This window comes from Grus americana, chromosome 7 (assembly GCF_028858705.1).
Source record: "Grus americana isolate bGruAme1 chromosome 7, bGruAme1.mat, whole genome shotgun sequence".
Taxonomy (NCBI): Eukaryota; Metazoa; Chordata; class Aves; order Gruiformes; family Gruidae; genus Grus; species Grus americana.
In genome coordinates, this window is record NC_072858.1 from 25,472,982 (window position 1) to 25,495,647 (window position 22,666).

At 45.8% G+C, this 22,666-nt stretch overlaps 2 protein-coding genes across 6 annotated transcripts in view; one reads left to right on the forward strand and one right to left on the reverse strand.

The window, feature by feature from the left end:
- Positions 1-244: 244 nt before the first annotated feature.
- ZNF503 (zinc finger protein 503) lies at positions 245-4,666 on the reverse strand. The gene is made up of 2 exons (XM_054831400.1): positions 3,570-4,666; positions 245-2,436 (listed from the first exon to the last, which is right to left on the reverse strand). The coding sequence occupies exons 1-2, from the start codon at positions 3,876-3,878 to the stop codon at positions 916-918; spliced, it is 1,830 nt and encodes a 609-aa protein (XP_054687375.1). The 5' UTR covers positions 3,879-4,666; the 3' UTR covers positions 245-915.
- A 1,384-nt stretch (positions 4,667-6,050) lies between these two features.
- Positions 6,051-22,666, forward strand: part of LRMDA (leucine rich melanocyte differentiation associated) — a 700,198-nt gene continuing 683,582 nt past the window's right edge. For 4 of the 5 annotated variants that reach the window (XR_008577846.1, XR_008577847.1, XR_008577843.1 and 1 more), the window contains exons 1-3: positions 11,050-11,757; positions 13,981-14,068; positions 21,320-21,418. The gene's annotated coding sequence lies outside the window, so the exon portion shown is untranslated. Of the gene's footprint in view, positions 6,192-11,049; positions 11,758-13,980; positions 14,069-21,319; positions 21,419-22,666 lie in introns of those variants that run through there. The other variant, XR_008577844.1, reaches the window with a different exon arrangement.

Below are 22,666 nucleotides of genomic sequence, written 5' to 3' on the forward strand. Positions count from 1 at the left end.
AGAGATTTAACCGATTTTCAATTTTCCTATTTTTTGCCTATGAATTCTACTGAAGCGAAAAAATACTCCTGTCTGATTTTTTTTTTTTTTTGAGGGCGAGCCCTGGGGTTACAATAAAAAAAAAACCTTTTAGTTTTTTTTTTTTTTTAATTTTTAATTAAAATTGAATAAACGCTTAAGGAGAAATTAGCAGTTGCCTCCATCCAAGACCTACTCGGGTTTTATAACAGAATCAAAGCGTATTTAAAAAAAAAAAGTAAAACCTTTTAATACATCAAATATACGGAATTTTAATCTTTAAAGCGATACATTGTCTATTTTAGTACATGACGTAAACCTTACTTAACCCTTTTTACAGGGTGGACTTAAAAATTAAAAATAGTTAAGTGTTCCTTTTAAAGAACAAAATAAGGCAAATGAGGTTTTTGGAATAGAATTGTTTTTGTTTTTCTTCCAGAATACATACAAAAAAATACCAATTCTCTTTCAAGGGTATACACCTTAAAAATAATTGCAATTTGAAATTATAACTGACAAATTGCGAGTTGTTTTTAGTAACAAACATGCATGTAAATTTTTTTTTGTTTCAATGAGACATTAAATAAGAACGTACAATACAATCATAGCAATTTTAAAGTAACATTAAAGAGAAGACCTCTATCTTTTTATTTATATTCTACAATGGGTGTTCCACTTTTACCTATTGAGCTCAGTTAAGTAATGCACTTTATGATTCGTTGTCCCGCTTGAAGCTAACATAAATAAATACAGTGCTCATGGATCCAGTCCTCAAATGAACACTATTTTATAAAAAGTCAGATTTTTATTTTCTTTCCAACTTTTATAAAGTTTTGCAGGGCTTCCTTCCCTCACCGCTAGACTCTGTGTTGTGTGTCAAAGCCCCGCTGCCTGCGCTCACTGGTACCCCAGGGCCGAGGCTGTGGTGAGTCTCTGCCCGTAGAGTGCGTAAGGGGAATAGTAGGGTCCGGTGGCGGCGGGCACGGGCACGGGGGCCCCGGGGGTGGGCAGGGGGCTCTTGGAGTAGGGGTGGTAGCGGCTGCCGAGTCCCAGTGCGTGGTGCGGGCTGCGCAGGGCCAGCGTGCCCGGGCTGCCCGGGGCGCCCGTTGTGGGGATGTGCATGTGGCATGCCATGGCCGCGGCCGCCGCGCTGGCCAGCGACGAGGAGCTGGGGTAGCTGGAGAGGAGTTTATCGGTGCCCGGGAAGGCAGTATGGGTCCGCAAGTGGCTAAGCAGCTCCTCCGAGGTGGCAAAGCGCTTGTCGCAGGGTCCGTTGGCCGACACCCAGTTGCAGATGTGTGGCTGGGGGTCGTTGGGGAGCATGAAGCCGTAGGGGTACAAAGGGTGGCCGGCCAGCGAGGGCGGCGTGGCGCCGGTCAGCGAGGAGTGGACGCTGTGCAAAGGGTGTGTGGGGTAGACGAGAGGGTATCCGGACTTGAGGGCCTGGTCGTGGGCGCAGGAGGCGCCGGCGGCGCCGGCCAGGTGGCTGGCGCAGTGGTAGCTCAGGCAGTACGGGTCTCGGCACAGGCTCGCCGTCATCACCGACGGCGGCGATGCGCCCGCCAGCGGGCTCGACCCCGCCGGCTTGCTGCAGCCCAGGCTGCTGGCGGCGGCCAGCTGGGCCCCCACTAGGCTGGAGGATTTGGTGGGGTCCAGTGCCACTCCGTGCGGCAGGAACTGGGGCGGGTAGCCGGCGTAAGCTCCAGCCAGCGTCCCCGGGTAGCTCATGCCCGCCGGGGGCAGGGGGAAGACGGTCTGGCCCGGCTTGTAAGGGGAGACGGGGGCCACGAGGCCGGAGCCCAGGACGGAGGTGGAGGAGGTGGCGGTGGTGCTGCTGCAGGAGGAGGCGGAGTCCGAGGCGATGGGCTTGGAGCCCGGCGTACTCTCCTGGTGCTGGTTGACCTCCACGTTAATCCCGGCACAGCTCACGCTAATCCGGCTGTGGCTGATGCTGGTGGTGCCCGGGCCTCCCTCCGAGCCGGAGCTGCCGCTCTTTCCGCAGCCCTCCGAGTCCTTCTTGTCCTCCCCGCCTTTGCCCTCGGCCGGCAGCAGCCCCGGCGAGCAGGCGGAGGCGCTGGAGTTGGGGCTGCCTGTCCTTGGGGTGAACGGCTGGCAGGTGGCGCTCGGCACCCGGAATCCCGACTTCTCCCCGGCCGCGACCCCCGCGGCGGGGGCGCCCGTGCAGCCCGCCGCCCCCGGCTCCTTCTTCTCCGCGCCCGGCTTGGAGTACGGCTTGAAGCTCGACTTGTCCTCCACGCCGATGTCGCTGAGCTTCAAGGGGCCCGACTTGGAGTCCTTGTCGCCTCCGGAGCCATTGGAGGTGACAGAGGAGAGTTTGGAGGAAGGGGACGGGTCCGGCTTCCCTATCTGCGAGCAAGTTTGTGCCAAAAGGGCCAGGGGACTCTTCTTTGCATCCAGCTGCAGAAATCAGAAGGACACACAAATAGAGAGGTTTAATCGGGGTCTAAGAAAAACCCCGGGGCATACCTAGGACAATCGTCCCGTGCGTTTTTGCAGAGAACAGCCTGGAAGTAATGAACAATTTTGTGCGCATTCATCACCCTGACAGCCCCCTCCCCTGCATGCACCATTTTCCACAAAGCGTTTAAAAAGGGCTGGGGATTTTCGTATCCCTGAGAGCCCACCGCGGCCGCCTTCAGCGCTCGCTGCTGCCCGGGCAGCGCGGAGCTCGGCGCCTCGGCGTTTGCCTCCCTGCCGCTCCGGCCGTGCAGGCGCACAAACCCGCCCGTGAAGTATAGCGACTGCAGCATTTCTGCGCCCTGACTGCTGACACTATTTATAAACAGAGCCCGAGTTAGCCGGCGAGCCGGGTTCCTGGGGAGAGGGGTGTCCTCGCTCCGCAGAGACCTTAATGAAATCATTCATTCCCACGGACACACCCTTCCCACCGCCCGCTCCCTTCCGAGTTTCGGTCCCGCAAACAGCGAGCTACGCAGAGAGGGACCGACCACCTCGACAGAGGAGAAAAGGGACGAATAGAGCCCCCGAAGTACAAACGCGTGTTGGTACTTGAAAGGGAACGGTCGGGGAGCTGAAATAGGTATCCTGCCGCACCCACGCTTGAGCCTGTCCCTTCCGCGGCCCCCCCCCCAAAAAAACCCAAAAAACAAACCCACAAGAAAAAACCAAAACCAAACCCCAAAAAACCGCTCCCTGCAAAAGCAAGGTTTGGCACGCAGAGCGCTGCTTAGTTGCGTGGCCGGATCGTGACCCCAGAGCGGGTCGTTTCCTTCCACTTACCCCTCTTCTAAAAAAAAAAAAAAAAGAAAAAAGAAAAAAGCTAATAAGAGCAAAAATAAAAAGCTAATTCACACAGGAATTAGAACTTAGCCCAGTAAACATGAAAACAATAACCAGGAGCGGTTCCTCGCACTAACTCTAGATCAAAAGCAGCCCGTTTCCTGGTGTAAATGCATTTCAAAGCGCAGGAAAGTGCCGAGGGAGGCTGGCGGAGCCGCCATGCACAGCGAGCGCCCGGGCAGGGAGGGCAGAAAGAGCCGGGGGGCCGGGGCCGGCTCCGAGGTCCTTACCTCGATGGGGCTGACGGGCGTGGAGGGTAAAGGCTGCAGGTATTCGGGGTGTAAAATGTGTCCAGTCCGCGCCGTGAGCATTTTCAAGACTTTGATGGGAAGGCGGTTGGCTTGGCGTAGCGGGTCCGAGGGGGGGACGGCGTGGAAGCAGGGCTTGGCGGCGGCGCTGCTGCCGTTATTCCCAGCGTGCCCGTTCGGCCCGGCGAGGTCGGCGGCGCTGCGGCTGCGGCGGGGGCTGCCTCCGGGCTCGCTGAGGCTGCTGCTGCGCTTACTACTTCTTATAGCAGAAAGCGAGGGCGATGTGATCATGACCCAAAACCTCGCATGAAAACTGGGGCAAGTGGCGCCGCTCGCACTCGGAAAGGCTCGCTCGCTTTCTGCGGGCGAGGAGGGAAAAAAGCCACACGCCCCCCGAGCAGGAAAACAAACATAAAATGTCCCGTGGCTCTCTCTGGCGGGGAGGGCGTGGGTGGGGAGGGGGAGGGAAAGGGGGAGCCGGCCGGAGAGAAAGAGGAGGAAAAAAAGCCGAGTAATCCTTGGGCTGTGCTGGGGGCGGGGGCTGCGAGCGTGTGCCGCTGTCCCCCTCGGCCGCTCTCGGGTCCCCCGGCTGGCGCGGAGCGGAGCGCTCGCCTCCGCCGCTCAGCTGTGATGCGAGCCGCTGCCCATCCAGCCCGGGATCTGGCAAAGAAACTCACTTCAAAAGCAGCTGAATTAGTCTGAGATTAAAGCCTTTGCCGCCTTCCAATCAAATGGGACCCCGAGGTGATTGGAGGGTCAAGGGGATGTGACGTTCCCTTTTCTGGGGCTTTTTTTCTCTGTTTTTAATGGTCTCTCGCTCTTTTTTTTCCCTTCCCTTTCTCGTCCGCCTTCCCTCTCCCCTCCCCTCCTTCCTTGTTTTCGCTCCTAGGACGGGCTAGGCGTTAATTCTGTGTTTCACATCACGCTCTGCGAACGTTTTTCTCCTTCCGCAGCCGCCACGGGTACCCTGGCGGCAGCGGGGGCGGCGGTGGGGCTAGGGGCGCCGCGCCTGCCGGGTGGGGCGGCCGCGGGGCTCCGCCGCCCCCCCCGCCCCCTTCCCCACCCCCGATCGCGGCCCCACCGCCCCGAGCACGGCCTGCCGCCGTCCGTCCGCCACGCACGGCGCTTACAGGCCCAGCCCGCGGCCCCCGCCCCGGGGCAAGCCCGCTGGGACAGCTCCGTGGCCCTCGCCGTGCCGCGTCCCCCTCCGGGCCCCGAAGAAGGGCGCGGGGCGCTTTTTCCCCCCCCTCCCGCCTCACAACGCGGGGATAGGTTCGGACGAGAACCTGCAGAGCGCCGGCCTGCACGTCGCCGCCCGCGGCGGGCGGGAGCCGGGGCGCTGCGGCGCGGCTTGCGGCGGCGCGGGGAGCGCGGCGGGATTGGGGGAGGCCGGTCGTCACACGCGGGGCTGTCACGCACCGCCCGCCGCCGCCTTTCGGGTCTCTCCGCCCCGCCGTCAATTGTCAGTGCTCCCCAACCGCAATCAATCAGTTATTTGTCAGCCCCTGTCAATCCGCCCTTGATTTATGTCAGCTTTTGTTGCTGATTACAAGCCTGGTGTGACTTGAAGGGGGAAAGAGAGAGAGAGGGAGGAAGGAAAACAGAGGGAGAGACGGGCTCCTCGGGAGAAAAAGCCATTCAATTTACGGAATAAATCCTTCGCGTAAACTCGATTTGTGTACCAGCACCCGGCAGCCTTTCCCCGGCCCCGCACGGCGCTGCCCTGCGTAGACGACGTCCGCGCAGGGCAGCGCCGTGCGGGGCCGGGGAAAGGCTGCTGGGCTCTTCTTCCCCTTCTCTCTTCGTTCTCTTCGAAGAAGAGCCCTTCGTCCCTGCACCCGCCGGGCTGGCCCGGTCGCCGGTACCGGGGGCCTGAGGAGGCAGCCCCTCGCCTTAACGAGAGTATCGGTTCGCCGTTTATGTGTTTGATTTCAGCTAGGCTGTGTTAAGAACCTCGTGGGTACGTACACGGTATCCACCCGGGCGTTATATACATCCTGCTTTGTGTCTGTGCGCCCCCGAAGCGTACCGGGTCCTCTGCCCTCAACCCCGGATTTACCGTGCCGGCCGATGCCCCGAGTGGAGTCCGCAGCCCTTCTGTCGCTCCCTGGATTGCCTTTTTCTTTTCTCTTTGTACTTTGCATCCCTCCATCCCCCCACCTCCTCATCCCATAACATTTTTTCACAGGCAAAATGTGTTAATCAATCTTTTACTTTTGTTTCCGGATCTGACATGGTGGCCCACACAATCTACAACATTAACAAAAAGGTCACTTAGAGATAAAACACGTTTGACAAGTGAAGAACAAGGCAAGTGCTTTAGGGGTCGCGTCCAATTCCTGACCTGGACTCCGACCAGAACAGGCGCTGATCCTGGAAGGGGTGGGCGAGAGGAAGGACTTTCACTTTCTCGCGTTTATATCTGCTGAACCAAGTCCTTTTTCTTCCCTTGAAACACCGATCTCCCCCCAGTCCCTAAACAGATGTGTCAGATAGCCTTTAACGATCTTCTCTTCTTACGACGTAGATATAAGGCAGGTTTTCCTAGATATCTTCCCCCCCACCCCGCTCCGTAAAGCGGTACCCTTTAAATCCTGCAGTCAAGTAAGTATATCTGCTGTCTTTTATTAAAACCACTTTACTCTCTTAATATAGTGTATAGAGTAGGGTAAATATGCGGAACTCCTCTAGCTTCTATAAAGATACAATTAATTTTAACAAACTTTTAAATTTCTGTATTTTCTCTGAAAGCAAAGGGCTTATTGCCACAACTTTTCAGTGGAAAGTCATAAACGTACTTTCATTTTGCAGTCACCGCGGTCATCTTACAAGACCGTGAAAATTAAAAGGTTGGGAGGGGGAAGCAGAGAAAGAAATCTTGCATAAAAACCGATATTGCAATAGGACTGACAAGCCCCACAACTTGCCCTCAAGGAACTCCCCCCTTTCCTTTATATAGAGTGGAAGTGACTTGAATCTGCCCCAGGTTTTCCCCCAGTTCTTTCTTTTGTTGTCAAGTCCAATTGATAAATGGAGTGCAGTAAAACTCTGGAAGGAGAAAAAAAAAAAAAAAAAGCTGAAACCTTCATTTGTGTTCATTTGCATTAAAGTGCTTGGAACAGCTGTTTTCCTTACAGGACCGGGGAGACTCCTATCTGTTTTCTCGTTGTATTTATCCTGCCTCCCAGGGTGAAAGACTAAAGATTAATTGTCTTAAGGTAGAGTCAGCTGTGGGAAGGCTCCCCCCTCTCCATTTTCCCTTCCCTCTCTTTTCTTGTGGAGGTGAGGGTGATTTCGGGAAGGGGTTGTATTACTTGTAAGCCAGGGAGGCAAAGGCGATAGCCGGTACATGTGTAAAACAGGCAGCGCACGGACGGGAAAAGGAGAGGGGGAACAGCACGAGCCCCGATCTTTCTGGCTGAAGTAGAAGTATCAGAGGGTAATTTAATTACTAACTTCAGAGGACAGCTTTTTTTTTTTTCTTTGCCCCTCTTTTTTTTTTTTTTCGCTTAGCCTTTGAAATGAGATTTAAATCACACTCAGTACTGTAAACTTTTTATGTAGAAGCTTGTAAAAAAATCAGCCCGAAGACATCCCCTCCCCCTTGCCCCTCTCCAAAGCATTTCTGAGCTATGAGAGCTTTTTCACTGCGCTTAACACACGCAGAAAACGATTCCCAGCGAGGGTCTCGGAGTTAGGATGCACACGCGTAGGATCGGGCGGGCGGCCGGGCTGCAGCTTGAGAGCGGTGCGTAGTTTTTGTTTTGGCTGCTGCGAGCTCCTTTCCTCTCTTGAGCTGAAGACGTGGGATTCCGTCCTGCTTGTTACCTTCGCGATGGATCCGTGTTTAATGAGTCCGTGCAGACGGTTTGCTGTTTGGCATTTACTTGTGTAGTCTTGTTGAAGTTTTGGTGGCTGTTGCTTTTATTCTCCTTAAAAAAAAAAAAAAAAGCCACCAAAAACCTAAGGGTTGGAACCCGTCTTCCTCCTTTTACAAAGGAAAATTGTAACTTAAAAAAAGGAGAGCAAAGGAGGAATTAATTAACAAGTGCCAGTCCACACTTTCCTTTACCTACCAGCTATTGGCAAGCATGTCAAGTCGATTTTATTTGCACACAATGGAAATGATTTATTTTCTCTTAAAAAGGAGTGGGCTGGCAGATATTTGAGGAGGAGAGGAGAGCGAGAGAGGAAAAAAAGTTTGAAAATGCCTTGAACTATTCACTGTCGAGATGGCTAATCAGTATTGAGGCTCGAGGGCACTCGGGCAGCTTTTCAATGCGGTTTTCCTTTCATCTCAAGCTGGATGGAGGCGCTCAATTAAAAGCCTATCAGTTTGTAAGTAAATCAACGCCTATCAAAGTTGTCACATCAAACAAAACGATTATTATTGCAGCCCGCCTCCCCTATTAATCTCCCTCTAAAATAATCCGCTTGACAGGTCAGGCTGGCGAGCTGCAAACCCTGGTCAGGATCAGCCAAAAAACCCGGACTGACTATTTTTCCCTCGGGAGAGGGAACTGCAGAAACCCCGGCACCAGCGTGCCTGCTCTGCGATCTTGCTCTCTTGCCATTTAAGTGTCAGCTTCTGTAGATCATGTTGGTAAAGGGCGTTTAGTCTTTTAAACTGAATAGCAACAACCCTACAGGCCCTTTAGATTTTTTTCTCAACACCACTCCCCCCCCCCCATCATTTAGAACAAGCTTGAGCTTTTAATTAACAGAACCGTAGTTGCTGAGTTGTGTCTGGGCTATATTTCCATGCATAACACAATTCAGCTACCTGTCTGTCCGTCCTGTGCGTCAAATTTATTTGCTCTGGTAGTGCTTGCGTTTCCCTATCCACCCCAAGGCTTTTATTAAGATATGCATTGCAATAGATTTTTGTAAACGATGCATCTCCCCCCTTTTTTTTCCCTCCCCTCCCAAGAATGATAATACTTCTGATAAAAAATGTGACGGGTTATCAGAAATACCGCACTACGAAGTCGTACATTTGGGGAGAGGCGCTATTTTTTTTTTCTTCCTTCCTTTTTTTTTTTTTTTTTAATACGAGCCTGCATGTGCTCAGATAATAGCTGATGCATCTGCCCAGGTATCCGGCAGAGGTGTGGGGTATTTCTTCCAGAATGTTATTAAAGCAAATAGTTTGAATGCTTGCCAACAGAAAGTAAGATTTCCAAACCTCTCCCCTGTTTGCATAGTACTTGAAAATATTTACCCTTATGATTGTAATTACTTTCCTAATATATATAAGCAATATATATTTTACTCTGCATGAGACGTACGTAATCGTTTTATAAGCGGTGATAATTTTAGAGCCATCTTCAAAATAATAGTCACGTTTAAGTGAACATGAATTTTAGTCGTCAGTGGTATTTTTAGTAAACGAACAGAAAACCACTTTTTAGTTTGTTTGCTTAGTGTTTTTGGAAATATACCTTGTCCTGAAATGTTTTCAAATCAGTTTGGCAAATTTTGTTCCTTTTGTTACGCTGAGAATAGGAAGAGATTCATGCACCTGATAATAATTAAAAAAACCCCAACCAAACAAAAAACAACAGATCAACCACCTTTCTCTTTTAAGCCCTTTGATAGAGTCCCCTATTGACGTTTCATGTACGAGTGTGAAAATTTTTACTCCCGTGTTGAAACCCTTTTACCAACAGCTATTTTCCAAATCTATCCTCTTTTATGTTTAAGGTGGTTCTTATGCAAACAGCTTTTATTTTAAATAAGCCTTAAGGTAACTTTCTAGAGGGCGAGGGAGAGAGCAAGTCAAAGGAGTGTGATGACACAGGAGAGGCTGGGTATGTTTCCTGTTAAGTGCACGGAGATTTTTAGTGTCATTTCATGTTATTAAATGTACTACGATTAAAATGATCGAGTCCAAAGCAAGCGAACACGTTTCCTAATTCGTACGTGTGTACACGAACTGGTATTTGCTGCCTAGATTTTAAGAATGAAAACAGAGTCTTTTAGCTTCTGTAACACCTTGATCTGATCATTGAATCTCAGCAATCATAAAGGCATCTCTGTGTTTATCTTCTGCGAAAGCCTGGCGGCTAGGGGAGAGAATTATACCAACTAAGCACATATTTGGTTACAGTAATCCTTCAGAAATTTACCATGGCACACAAATGGAGACGATCTTTAGCTTCGTCACTTGGATCCCAAATGTAGAGTGTTTATTAACAACTTTGTTATGGAAACTGTACAGATCAACCAGATGCGTGAGGAATAGCGTCTTTTCAGATCCGGGGAAAAGTTTTAAGGATATAGCTTGAAAAGGCATTGGAACCCAAATAATTAACCTTATCTAAACACCCAAATGACAAATGAACAATAATCCTTGACGCAATTACAGGGCAGCTACGTTTGGGCGGGAGGTAGGGGCAGGGAGAAGCATGCAATATATCTTAGCTATCTTCTCGAAATAGTCTAGGTCCACGATCCGAAAAGGTTAAAATAATCTCAATTTTAATAACTATTAGCTTGTTTTCAGTCATCCCTAATGATGCATTTAGGTCTCCTCTAATCCCTACTGCTTTCATCTTTAGCTTTTTACACCCTAAAATTAATTCCACCTAAAGTACATTTTTCATTTTGTACTGTACTAGCGACGTGCAAATAATTTACATCAGCGTTCATCAGGACTGTCCTGAAGTGATGGATCGTTTTGTTGAGTTGCAGTAAAAGTGCAGAATGATCTATAATGATGTAATATATACATTAAAAGGGTGTCTGGATGATCAGAGTTTTGCTAAAAATGTAAAAGGGCTTTTTGATTGATAACAGGGTTGCTGTTTTTCTGCAAAGGCTGTCACAGGCTGACACAATGCTTGAGTTATTAGGGCAGAGAAGGGCAACCATAAATTTCCAACGTCAGGCAAAAACTCTCTTTATTGTCTATATGATGGATGGGCCTCCGTACTAGACACCAAATACTTCGTATCACCCTTAAATGGGAACACATTTTTCGTGGCCATAATTCATGTTTTTTAAATAGAAAGTTTGAAATGCCTGCCTATATTTCACAATCCTGACATATTTATGAATCACTCCCTGCATGCAAATATAATTATTTAAAGCACTGAGGTGACATATGGGTTAGAAATGTACCAAATGCTGTTAGCGGAGTGATTTTTTTTAATTCCCTAAATTGAACACCATAGAAAACTCTGCCTGTCTGTTCAGATCAATAAAGTCGAAGGTGAAGTTTTACTGATTTTGTCAGTGCCACATACAGATATTCGGTTTTGATTAGGTGAAGCTGACAAAAAGGGAGTCTTTTTGCAATTACCATTAGGTTAATGAAAGAAACACTCATCTTTCTCCTGGCACCCCCACGCAGCCATCCGCGCTTTCCCCCCTCTCTTTTCGGGCGATGAACTACCCGGAGGTAAATTTGACAGGCTTTTTTTTTTTTTTTTTTAATTTATTTTCTGTCCAGCAGCGCTCGTCTCGGAGGGAGCACCGGTCTCCGAGCGGGAGAGGGGGCTGATGAGAGGGGGCTCCGCCGCCCCGAGGCCGGGCAGGGCGGCCAGGCGCCCGCCGGGGCTGAGCGTTCCCCGCGCGGTGCCGCCGCGGCTCCCTGCCCCACTCGCCCCTTCGCGGCGGCCAGAGACGAGTCCGTCTCTCCCGGCGTTAGCCCCGAGCTTCTCCCGGGAAGCCGCCGAGGGCAGAGAAACCCACCGCCTCTCCCCGCCGGGACCGCGCCCCCCACGCCGGCCGCCCGCTGCCCATTGGCAGCGCGGGGGAGGCGGCGGCGGTCGCCGTCCCGGCGGCGGAGCTGCCCTCCCTGCCGGGCACGGCGCGACGTTACCTGCCGACTTAGGCGGCGGGCTCGGTTCAGGCACACCGACCAACGGCAGCGCGGATTAGGTGGCCGCTCCGCTGCTGGTTTGGTTTAGTTAATTACGGGGAAAACCACCCCACCCTCTCGGCGGGGAGGCCCAAGCATCAACTCCTGCAAAAGGACACGGCGTGGCCCGCGGTGCCGGTGCCACCGCCCAGAGCCGCCGGGCAGCCCCGCGGCGGCCGACACTTCCGCCGGGGCGGGCGGAGCCGTCCGTCTCCGCTCCGCCCGCCAGCTGCGCCCGCCCCCCGCCGCCGGGCCGGGGGGAGCCGCGGTAGCCGAGAGGGAAGGGGAGACGTGCCCGACCCCCTAGTAAGTACCGCGGGAAAGTACTGGAGAGGGTCGGTGCCTACGGCGGGGCGGGCACCTGGCGGGTGGGACTCGCCGGTACTGTCCCGTGCCTCTTCGCGGTGTATTTGGTGAGCCCCGGGCACTGCAGCCCCCCCCAGAGCCTGCTCCGCGCTTTGACTGAGCTTCTCCTGTCCTGGGCGGATGTGCCCGCAGACCGGGAGCCGCTAACTCAGCCTGAGGGTCTGGCCTGTAACGTACACCTTTGTATTTATTTAATTGAAACTTACATTATTTTCAACAGAGTTCAAGCGATGTGAGCATCAAAACCACTTAGTATCTTGAATATTTTTTCCCATGGACTTGTGTGTAAATGTGCAAAATGTTTGCAGTAGTCCAAACTTACTATAGCAGGCTGACTCTTTGCCCATAAAATGTTAAATCAACCATGACCAGACTCATTTTCCCATGTCAGCCAAGAGGACTCTGTAAATCAACACATTAGGGCTTCGCTGGGTAGGAGCTGCGTGTGCTTCATGCAAAATGGCCCTGACAGCCACTCTGTCGGTGCCATGGTTGTCAGCCTGTGGCTGCCTGCAGAATTGTCATGTGGCAGTGGGAAACCTTGCAGGTAGAGTGCAAAATCATTGGCAATGCAATATGCAAGAGATAGAGGACTGGCACAGCAGAAGGAAACGGTACAGGTTTTACGTTTTGATGTGATTGTGGTTTTTTAAGACTCACGGGTGTTTTGCAAAGCCTATCCCACCACCTTGAATTGCTTAGATGAGCCTGTGCCTCCTGTGAAGGCCTGGTTACTCTTATGCGGGCAGAGATGTTCTGCAGATACTTCCTACCATCTCAAGGCGGAACTCACTTGGAAGGCATTACAGAAAGCTCATCTCAAGGTTAGGAAGGGGTGTGTGGTAGCTATATCCGGATGCAAAGGAGCACAGTGGATAAATACAGCTAAGAGAGAATGGCCTTGGCCATAGGTGACCATGCAGAAACAATCAAGACAAACTCCCTTCTTTGTTCAAGAAACAAGAAAAAAAATAAAAAAACTCCCCTCCCCCCCGCCCCTTGCAACTCTAAAGAATATGCTGTATTCTGTAAAAAAGCCTCAACCAGCCCTTATCTAAAACACTATCTTTGGGTAAGGGTTCAGATACTGGAAAGATTATGTCTGAGTGCTAGTAGGTTGAAAGGAAAAGGAGACATAGTACAGCATGTAACAAAAGAATATAACCCCTTACTACAACACAACCAATCCCAATAGTTATACACATTGAATCAGATTAGATTCAGATATCAAGGTAAAGCTTTGTGCTATATTTCATGAAAGGGGCCTCAGCATAGAGAAATCATTATCCAGTGCTTCTTGCTGGATTGCCTCCCACTCAGAGGAGTGACCCAGCTGTGACCCAGACTCTGAACACTTGTGTGTAAATTTAATTTTCAGCATTACATCATTTCAACCGGAATCTCACCTCTTTGCTCACTGTTGTGCTATGTGGCTTACCTGGAAGTAAAGAAAGAAAAGGAGAGGAAGAAAATGTGCCACATATTAGGAAATTGAAGTTTAGCTTAAAAGTATGCATATAGCCACTTCTACCCTGTGGTCTAGTGAGACAAAATGAATGAGCCACCAGTAAGCTGAGAGGAAAAAAAAGATTACGTGATAAGTTTAAAATCCTACAAGATGTCAGAAGAGGGTTACTTATGAAGTGATGATACAAACTCTGCTTACAAATTTTTCTGTGGTTAAAAAAAAAGTCAGAAGGCATTAGTAAAAAAGTATCTGTAGCATCATTTCTTCTTGGTTGCTACTTTCAATACCTGAGGAAGGGCTCAACAATGAAAACTTGTTCTTCAAAATGCAATGTACTTTCTTCTGTGTTTTTTGCATATTTGCTGTTTCCTCCAGCAAATTTTTGGAATATGAGTTGTATGGAAATCATCAACAACAACAAAAGTAAATTTTGCATTGTGAAAGTTTCCCTGTGAGAATTATCTGTCTCAATGAAGATATATTTTTAAGGGAACTAAAACCAGTCCTCAAGTGGAGGCTGCCCATTCCCCAAAATGTTAAGGGATTTGAAGCAGACTAAGAACAAGAAACAACTAAGCACATGCCCTACTTTATCTAATTGTAATTTTTGTTTTTCATTGACTGAGCAGAGAGTTACCCTTTATGTAATTTCTTTCCAATAAACACACCTGTTTTTTTTTCTGTTTCATTCACAGAAAGTTCATATCCTCAATGGATGACAAAGTAGGTGGAAGCATATGAGTGTGAAGAGGTGGGGTTTTTTTCCTGACCAGCTTCATTCAGGTACTCCCAGCTCTGATAAATGTACTACCTTTAGTGTCAGGAGCAGAGATTAAAGGCAACAGGAGCTTGGCCAAGGTCACAAGTCCTTACAGTAAATAAGCAGTCTGTTCAAGTAAACTTATTAAATTGTGGCCACAGAAGAACAAAGACTAGACAGAGTTAGCAACTCTTAAGTTGCATTTCTAGGTTTACTATTGACAGTGTGCATCTTTATTGTGTTGGTCTGTATCTGTAAAATGAGGTCCTGGTATTTAGTTATCAATTACAATGAGTTTTAATGAGGGTAAGATAGTAAATGCTTTAATGGATGGCATAAAAATACAAGAGCTTCATCTCACATTCCCTATAGAAAAGTTCCAACATTATGCAGTGTGTCTTGCTGTATAATAGCATAGTCAACTCAAGAGGATCATCTCATTCCTGTTTAGGGTGCCGTGCTCCCTTGTCAGAATTAAATATGCCAGTGCTGCTGCAAGTTCTATGATTTGCATTACTCAGTGACCAGAAACAAACATACTTCAAGGTTTCTCATTCCTCCACTGATTTTCAAATTCATGAAATGATGTAATACAACATATGCATGTAATGATGACATGTATTTGGTCCTTTGAATTAGTAGTTGCCACATGTTTCTATAATCTTTGAAGTTAGTGTTCTTGCTGTTTTCTTTAGATTTATAAAATACGGTGTTTTTACCTGTGACCTTGAAATCATGAACAATCTCCATGCTAGTATGACAAAGGTACAAATGGTATTATTACATAGCTTTGGTAGTCTTGTTTGGATGTTATTAATATACAAGGGTAAAATCAATTAGCAAAATACCATTTTGAAATGTAATTTATTAACACTGTATAAGATTATTCTTCGGTTGACTAGCTCTAAGACAGAGATAATATAATAGCGTTGTAGCTACTTCAGTTAGAGCTTGCATCTTCTCTCCGTGGACTGAAAGACAAAATTTTCTCATTTACTTCTATATGAACAGAATTGGACTGTGGTAAGCAGCTGTTTTGGTTCAGTAATCACCCATTGTCTCATTCCCACATTTTTATCAGGATCTCAATAGGAAAAAAAAAAAAGTAGGATGCCTTCATATGTATTATGCGTATTTAATATCAAAGTATGTTAATAAGAAAGAGGAATGATTGGACCCAAATTATAACATCTAAGAAAACCAGTAAACATTACAACTCAATTTAAAACTTTCCCTGGACTGTTGGTATCCATTTGTGTCTGTTATTGTTAATAATAAATAATATTAATAAACCAAAGGAGAAGAAATAAGAACCTGATGCCATTTTTTGTTATTCATCATGAAAAGTACGTAGAGGAGATAGGATTTTTTAAAAGGTATATTTCTAATTACAGCACTGATATAAACAACAGTGGATCTGTAACCGGCTCTTTACAGTGGAGGTAAAAGCTATTCTTGGCCGGAACTACCTGCTTCTTTCAATATGCTTCTTACAATCATTTGTGTAATAAAGTGTCCTGGTTTTGGCTGAGATGGAGTTAATTTTCTTTCTAGCAGCTGGTATAGTGCTGTGGTTTGGATTTAGGATGAGAATAATGTGGATAACACACTGATGCTTTTAGTTGTTGCCAAGCAGTCAAGGACTTTTCAGCTTTTCATGCTGCCCTGCCAATGAGAAGGCAGGGAGTGCCCAAGAAGCTGGGAGGGGACACGGCCAGGACAGCTGACCCAAACTGACCAAAGGGATATTCCATACTATATGATGTCATGCTCAGTATATAACTCAGGGGTTGGCTGGGGGGCAGTTGGCTCGAGAACTAGCTGAGTATCAGCTTTGGTTGGTGACCAATTGTACTGCACATCGCTTGTTTTTTATATTATTGTTGTTGTCATTATTGTTATTATTAATATTATCCTTTTCTGTCCTATTCAACTGTCTTTATCTCAACTCACAAGTTTTAATTTTTTTTTTTTTCTTTTCAATTCTCTCCCCTATCCCACTGGGGAGGGGAGTAAGGAAACGGCTGTGTGGTTGTTTCAGCTGCCTGCCGGGTTAAATCACAAGTCATTTGTCTTTCTCAAAGACAATGAGAAAAAGTTTCCATGGGGCTTGGTTGTGGATGTGGAGATAAGTTGACCTTGATTTTTTTGAGGCCAACATTTGAAATTTCTGTGACTTGGATGGCGTGAAAATCCCTGTTACGTGCAGTAGCGAAGGACAAGATTAGTTCGATCAAGTTCTGGGTGAGCAACCTGGTGTAACCAAGAAGAAAGTTGAAAGAAAATACGGTTCTTTCCTGTAGCAGGATTGTAGTTCTATTTATATTATTATTCTGGAGTAATGAAAGCAGTAACATTTTTATAGTGAACAGTAAATAATCATGGGATGCCAAAATACCCAACCCAGGGTAGAGTATTTTTATAGTATACACACACACACAAAAGTATTACCTCTTGGAGAAGTGTTGGGCTAAAGATGGTTTGGTGGAGTGTTGGGCTAAAGGTGGTTTGGTATCTTTTACATAGTCTTGGCTGCATGTCTCTGGATAGATCAAATATTTATCAGTAGTGCCCTTATGTCTTCCAAGAAGGCCTAGGTGTGCTTTCTTGTGGAATATTATGAAGTGTCTCAGGAAAAAAAATGATCTGCAGCACCCACAGATTTCTCCAGTTACCTGTCCACAGTGTAGGCACTAGAATATCAATGGATCCATTGCACTAAGGACTTTCTAAGACCTTGTAAGGCAGGGTGAATTTCATCCTTATAAGATTAAGAACTGAAACAGACTCCTGAAGTACAGAAAAATTAATTTAACAGTTATAAAGACGTCAAATTCATGACACCAGAGAATGAAGTGCAGAATGTCCTCTTCTGCCTTGCCAGAATAATTACAGAACAGTTCATTCATATCCTCTCTGTTGATTCTGCAAAAATACCAGTTGCGTGACTGGACTTCTGTGATAGAGATGCCCACTAATTCATCTCACAGATTACTTAACAGCTAGAGTGTAGTAACATCTTTGATACAGATTTTGATACAGTAGCCAGTGGCTACTAGCTCCATGTTTCATTTTCTAAATGTAAAGTTATTTAATTTTTTTACCTCTGCTTATATACTATGTGGCTGATTTTGATTCTTTGCCCTTTACTGCTCAAGATTTTTAGTTCACCTTTAAGTGACAAGTTCAGATATGAACTTCTCAACTTTTATCGGTTTAGGTCAGATAGTGAGTAGAGGGTTTTTTTGGATTTAAATGCTTAGTGTTCCACCCTTCCATTCCATATAAAATAAAATTGCATGAAGATATCCACCATAATCTAATCTATGATATTCTGATATATACTGTATACTATCAACTTTAACATTTTTAAATCTTAAGTGAATATCTATCACTGTTTAATACAAATAGTTCTGAATGATTATAAAAATATTTAATGCATAATGCATGTCACTCAGGTATTATTGTCAGTAATGGATGAAGAACAACGTTTGGATAATTTATAAAAGTAGACAAAACCATTTTTCAGTAGTTAGTGTTTTCAGGGTGTTGGTTTCTAATACTAACATTTTTGGTCATAATATCTTTTTAGCATACCTTAAACGACTTTACTTATGCAAATTGGTGAACTAACTTGAGTGCTTTTATTCTCCCTGAAACACTGAAAGTGTCTTGCATTATAGAAACGTGTATAAAAACAGTTTAGCTCTTATGCTTGCTTTAAGTCAAACTAAAAGAGATCACAATTTTTCTTGTTTACAAAGCAAAGGAACCCTCCCCTCACCCCTGTGTGTGACCTGTGAGACCCCAAGGAGTTGGAGAAGAACCTTAACCATAACTGGGTTTCTCCTAACAATGGGGAATCCTTAGATGGCACAGATTTACAGAGAGAACAAATACATCAGGTGAAGGAGGGAACATAGCTCAGGCACATTGTGGGCTGCAGTGGTGCTGAACCTGGTGTGACTGCTCTGGTGGAGGGTGAACTGTCACGCTGAGAGTTGGTAAAAAGCTTTTCTTCAGCTTCTACCATGCCTATCAAAGGCTGTTCCTACCCTGTCAGTTTAAGATGCTCTCAGGCTTTGGTGCCCCACTTGTGTACACTGTTCACTTTTAGGCTTCTGCCTGCAACAAATAATTTCCTTCCTGCTAAGAGAAAGTTTGGGGCTGATTTAGCAGGCATTTCACTTCATCAGTTGCTGCATTGGGACAATATAGACCTGCTGAGTTTCATTTCCTCTGCCCATGTGAGGTATACCAATTATATCCAGAAGGCCTTGGAGATTCATATGTCCCCTTAGTGCCGTCAGACATGCACCGCACATTTTATGTCTCATAGCAGATTATAGAAATCTGTCTGACTGAAATGCAGCCTTTAATTCTTTAACCTTCTGACTTACTTTTAACCAAGGAATAAACAAACCTATGATGTTGTAAGGGCACACAGGTAAGAAATGAGACCCGAGGAGATTTGGCCTACTGGAGGTCTCCCAGGCCTGTGCTGAGGGAAAGTATCTCAATAGCACACTAGGAAAGGTGACTTGGTGGCATCTCAGCATGGCTGGTTTTGACTACAGAGACAAGCAACTTGAAGGAAAAACCCTGAAAGCTATCTACCTAAAAAGATAAGTACGTCAGTAGACCCCTTAGGTAGCTTTGCGTAAGTACCTTATGCTGAGCTGCACTCTGACCTGAAGACCACTGCAGAGCCATGCGGATTCCCTGACTTTTCAGTTTGTGCCCTGATCTCTGTGCTAGGCTGGGTGAGTGTAGAAGCTGAACCTCCACAGTCCTCTAGGGAGAAGGTGCCATTTTTTGCCTGTCTCACATCTCTAGGGTAGCAATGGGACAGAAATTCTAGGATGAGAAAGAGGCCAGCTTGGGTAAGTGCCCTGATTTCATTATACCCATTTGAAGTCAGGGAAGGAAGGAGAACATGGGCAGCTTGTAGGGAATGTATGCTATCTGGCAGTGGACAGTCAAGCAGGAGGTGCCCATGGCAGAAACATTGTGCTCAAAGGCCAGCAATGGCTTCCGGAATCGCTTCATTCCATATCACCCACAGTCAGGAAAAAAGAAAGGCCTCTCTAACCAACAGTTTTGAAGACTTTGCTCATTGTTTGCATAGTGTTGACTACCATATATGCCTATATACCAACAGTGACACATCATAGCTCAATAGCAGCCAAGAGGAGGACGTACAATCTCAGCAAGCAGTATTGTACATGTGTCATCACTAGTGCGCAGTCTGCTTACAATCTGAACTCACTCTGACAACCCTCTGCATGTGGCTGTTCCATTTGTGTTCCCACTAGCACCTTCCCTGCCTGTATCAAATTTCATAGCACCATTTTCAAAGTGGTGCCACACAGGCCAGGAAGAAAAATCCTGTCTATTCCTCTTATGTATTCCTGGACATAACAACCACAGGTGGCAAGATTTCAGGTTATTAAGCTCTCTAGCATCTCTCTCATGCCTTCCCCTCAGCTTTGTGTGTCGGTCATATTGCTGGCTCACTAAGGCATAAGATCGCGTTTCTCTTCTGATGCTGTTACCCTAATTTGGAAAATATAAGCGTCAGCATATTCCTGCAGCCCCTTCAGTAACACGGGTGGTCCATTCACTCAGGTGGGAAGGTCGCCAATTGCTTTTTTCCTGGTGTGTAGTTTCTGGACATAATGCAGCCCCATTTCTATCTTTTTGGATATGGTATTGGAATTCATTCAGGTAAAGAGGGTGCTCATCCGTCCCAAGATAAAGCTTCTCAATATGACTGGACATGTTCTTCACCACTTCTATAGTGATCAGTGTAGGCCAGCAAGACCATAGGTTGGTGTCTCTTCTCATTCATGCAATTAAACGAGCCAGGTGGGAACATTGTATTGGGTAGATGGCAGTCTGCATGACCTTAGAAAGCTCGAGCTGATACAGACTATGCAGGGGTATAAAACTGAAGTTACAGGCTTGCTCTGTGCCATACTGATTTTCCCTCTTGAAAGAGCTGGGGCTGCCAGACACCACAGCATTATGGCCATGCTGTAGGTGTCCTCTAACAGGTTTCTGGAACACTAGGAGCTGTCAGTAATTAATGAACTGGTACATTGGGTCAGATTGCTTTTACAGAGCATACCTGAGAGGCCATGTTAGACACAAAGCATTGATTAAGTGATTACAGTATATGCAGAGTACTAGAATGGCCTGTGGCTGGAGCTGGTAAGGGACAGTTGTGGAGCCAGTTTGGAGATCAGCCCATCTGCATAAATAAGACTTGGAGCCAGGGTTTTCTCCCTGATACAGGGACATTATAGATGTACTCTAAGTATCTGGCTGAGAACCTCAATTGTGGTGACGCTAAATTAAAAGAACATTAAGCATGCTAGGTCAGGCATGGAAACAAAAAATGAAGTGCCAGAATGGAGGTTGCCTCTACAGCCTTGGTTCTGTTGTTTAGTTCATGGACATGATGACAGTCTTGATGATGATAGAACAAGAAGATCAAACAGTATCACTTCTGAGTGATCGCAGCCTCATTTGGTGCAAAATCTGCAACAGAGTGAATACCAAGAGACCATAATTTGTCACTGACCCCTCTGAGAGGAGTGGTAGTATAAAACCAAGATAGCACAATATAGCAAAGTAGCCTATTCTTTCTTCACCCACACAGAACATACAGAAGTCAGATACAAAATGAGAAACCTGTAGTGGTTTCTGAATCAAGTTAGAGGACTAAAAGCAATAAAGGAGTATAATTTAAGGTAATAATAAGAATGCCCTTCTAAAACAGTACATTTTGAATTCTAGATATAAGTAGTGAAAGCATACAGAAAAATTATGCAGTTATGGTTACTAATATGGGTTACCTTTAGGATGTGCACCTGGAAACACATTGGTTTACCATTTTATAATCAGAGACAGACTATAGTAACTCAGAAACACCATAAACAGAATGACTTTTCTCTATTCGTCATATTAGAATTAGAATAGAAAATGGAAATAAAATTATTTTCTAGTGGTATTAGACTGGCAAGTTTGATAGAATTAATGTGATGTGATACTATACAGTTATGTTAATTGGATACCTTCATTTTTACTGTTCAAACAAGCATAAGTGGCCTGGACGTGCTCTAAGGGAGCCAGCTGAAACAGAGCTCTCCAAGTGGTGCAAAGCTGAACTTCTGTTCAGTTCAAGATGTTTAGTTTGGCTTGGGAGGTGGGGAGAGGCAAGGTTAGTATGGACTATACTTCTATGCAACTGTTTTTCCTTTGATTTACAGGACCATAGATTAAGGAACTTCTTGTAGAAATCTCTTGATCATATGTATTTACCTCTCTCCAAGAAGTTTGTAAAGCAATAATTTGCTTGACAAGAAAAGGTAAAAGTTCTGTAAGAGCTCAAAATTTTGTCCATTAATTTTGCCTTTTATTTTTATATTTTCAATTCTACAATAGGGAAAGGCTTTTCTTTTTCCATTACACACAGAGAAGTGATTGTCATTCTTGGGTTTTATCCCCATTCCTGAGTGGTATTAGCAAGACAGCTAACCTTTCAAGCTATCCTCAGTGTAACTAACTGTAAAATTGGGATATTAATGCCTAATTGAGATGGGTATAGTAGGGCTTAATTGATTAATATATGTAAAATGTCATGAAATTTGCAGGTGAATGACACTTTAGAAATGTTAGGTATGACTGACTTTATATTTTAAAATAACCAGTATAAATAGCACTAAGAACTGATCATTATGAACAATTTTTACAAACACATTTACTTAGAATCTTTCCACTGAAAGACAAATTATAATACTGTACAGTGAATACAATTTGAAACAGTAAAAGTAGAAGGGAATTAACATACATTTCCATTCACGAGAAGGAGAAGATGAACGCTAATAAAATTTCCTTGTAGATAAAACTTCAAAAATATTATTTTCAATATGTCTGTTTATGGGCCTGTACGATGAAAAAATATATATCCATGTAAGCAGTCATTAAGCTTAAAATAGAAACTCTAAAATCTTTCAATGGACTTGTCAAGTTGTCTTTTTGCTCACCTGTTTAGTTGTTGATGAATGTTTTGGTCTTTGCTCTTCTGCTTAAACAGAACATTTTTTAATTAATACTATAAACCACACACCCTCAAACTTTTCAGGTAACAAAAGATTTTCAGACCTATGGTTGTCTTCTGATTAGAACTTCTTTTTGTTTGTGACAGTGTGGACAGTTCTGTAACTTCATTAACATATGTATTTTTTCATAATGAAAAATTAACAGTAGGGAAGAACTGAATTTAATATCTTGCTATCCTGTCATATGATTTAACATATGGAATAAGCAGAAATACTTTCCATGCTGCTGCATCTTTGAGGTTATCTCACCAGAGTTTTGTTCTTCAGTTCATGAAGAGTTTAATGTTTTTCAACCCATTTTTTTAAAGTCAGACTTGTACCAAACGTAAGATCAAAGGAAGAGGAGAAAAGTACCCAAGATAGCCATTAGGTCCCAGGTAGTCAGGATTTTCCACAAGAGGCTCCAGGCTACTGTGCATGAAGTGCACGTAAAACTGCATTTTGAGATTACACAGCTTCAGTGCCATGGCTGGGGGGCCAGAGAGCCAGAAGGCT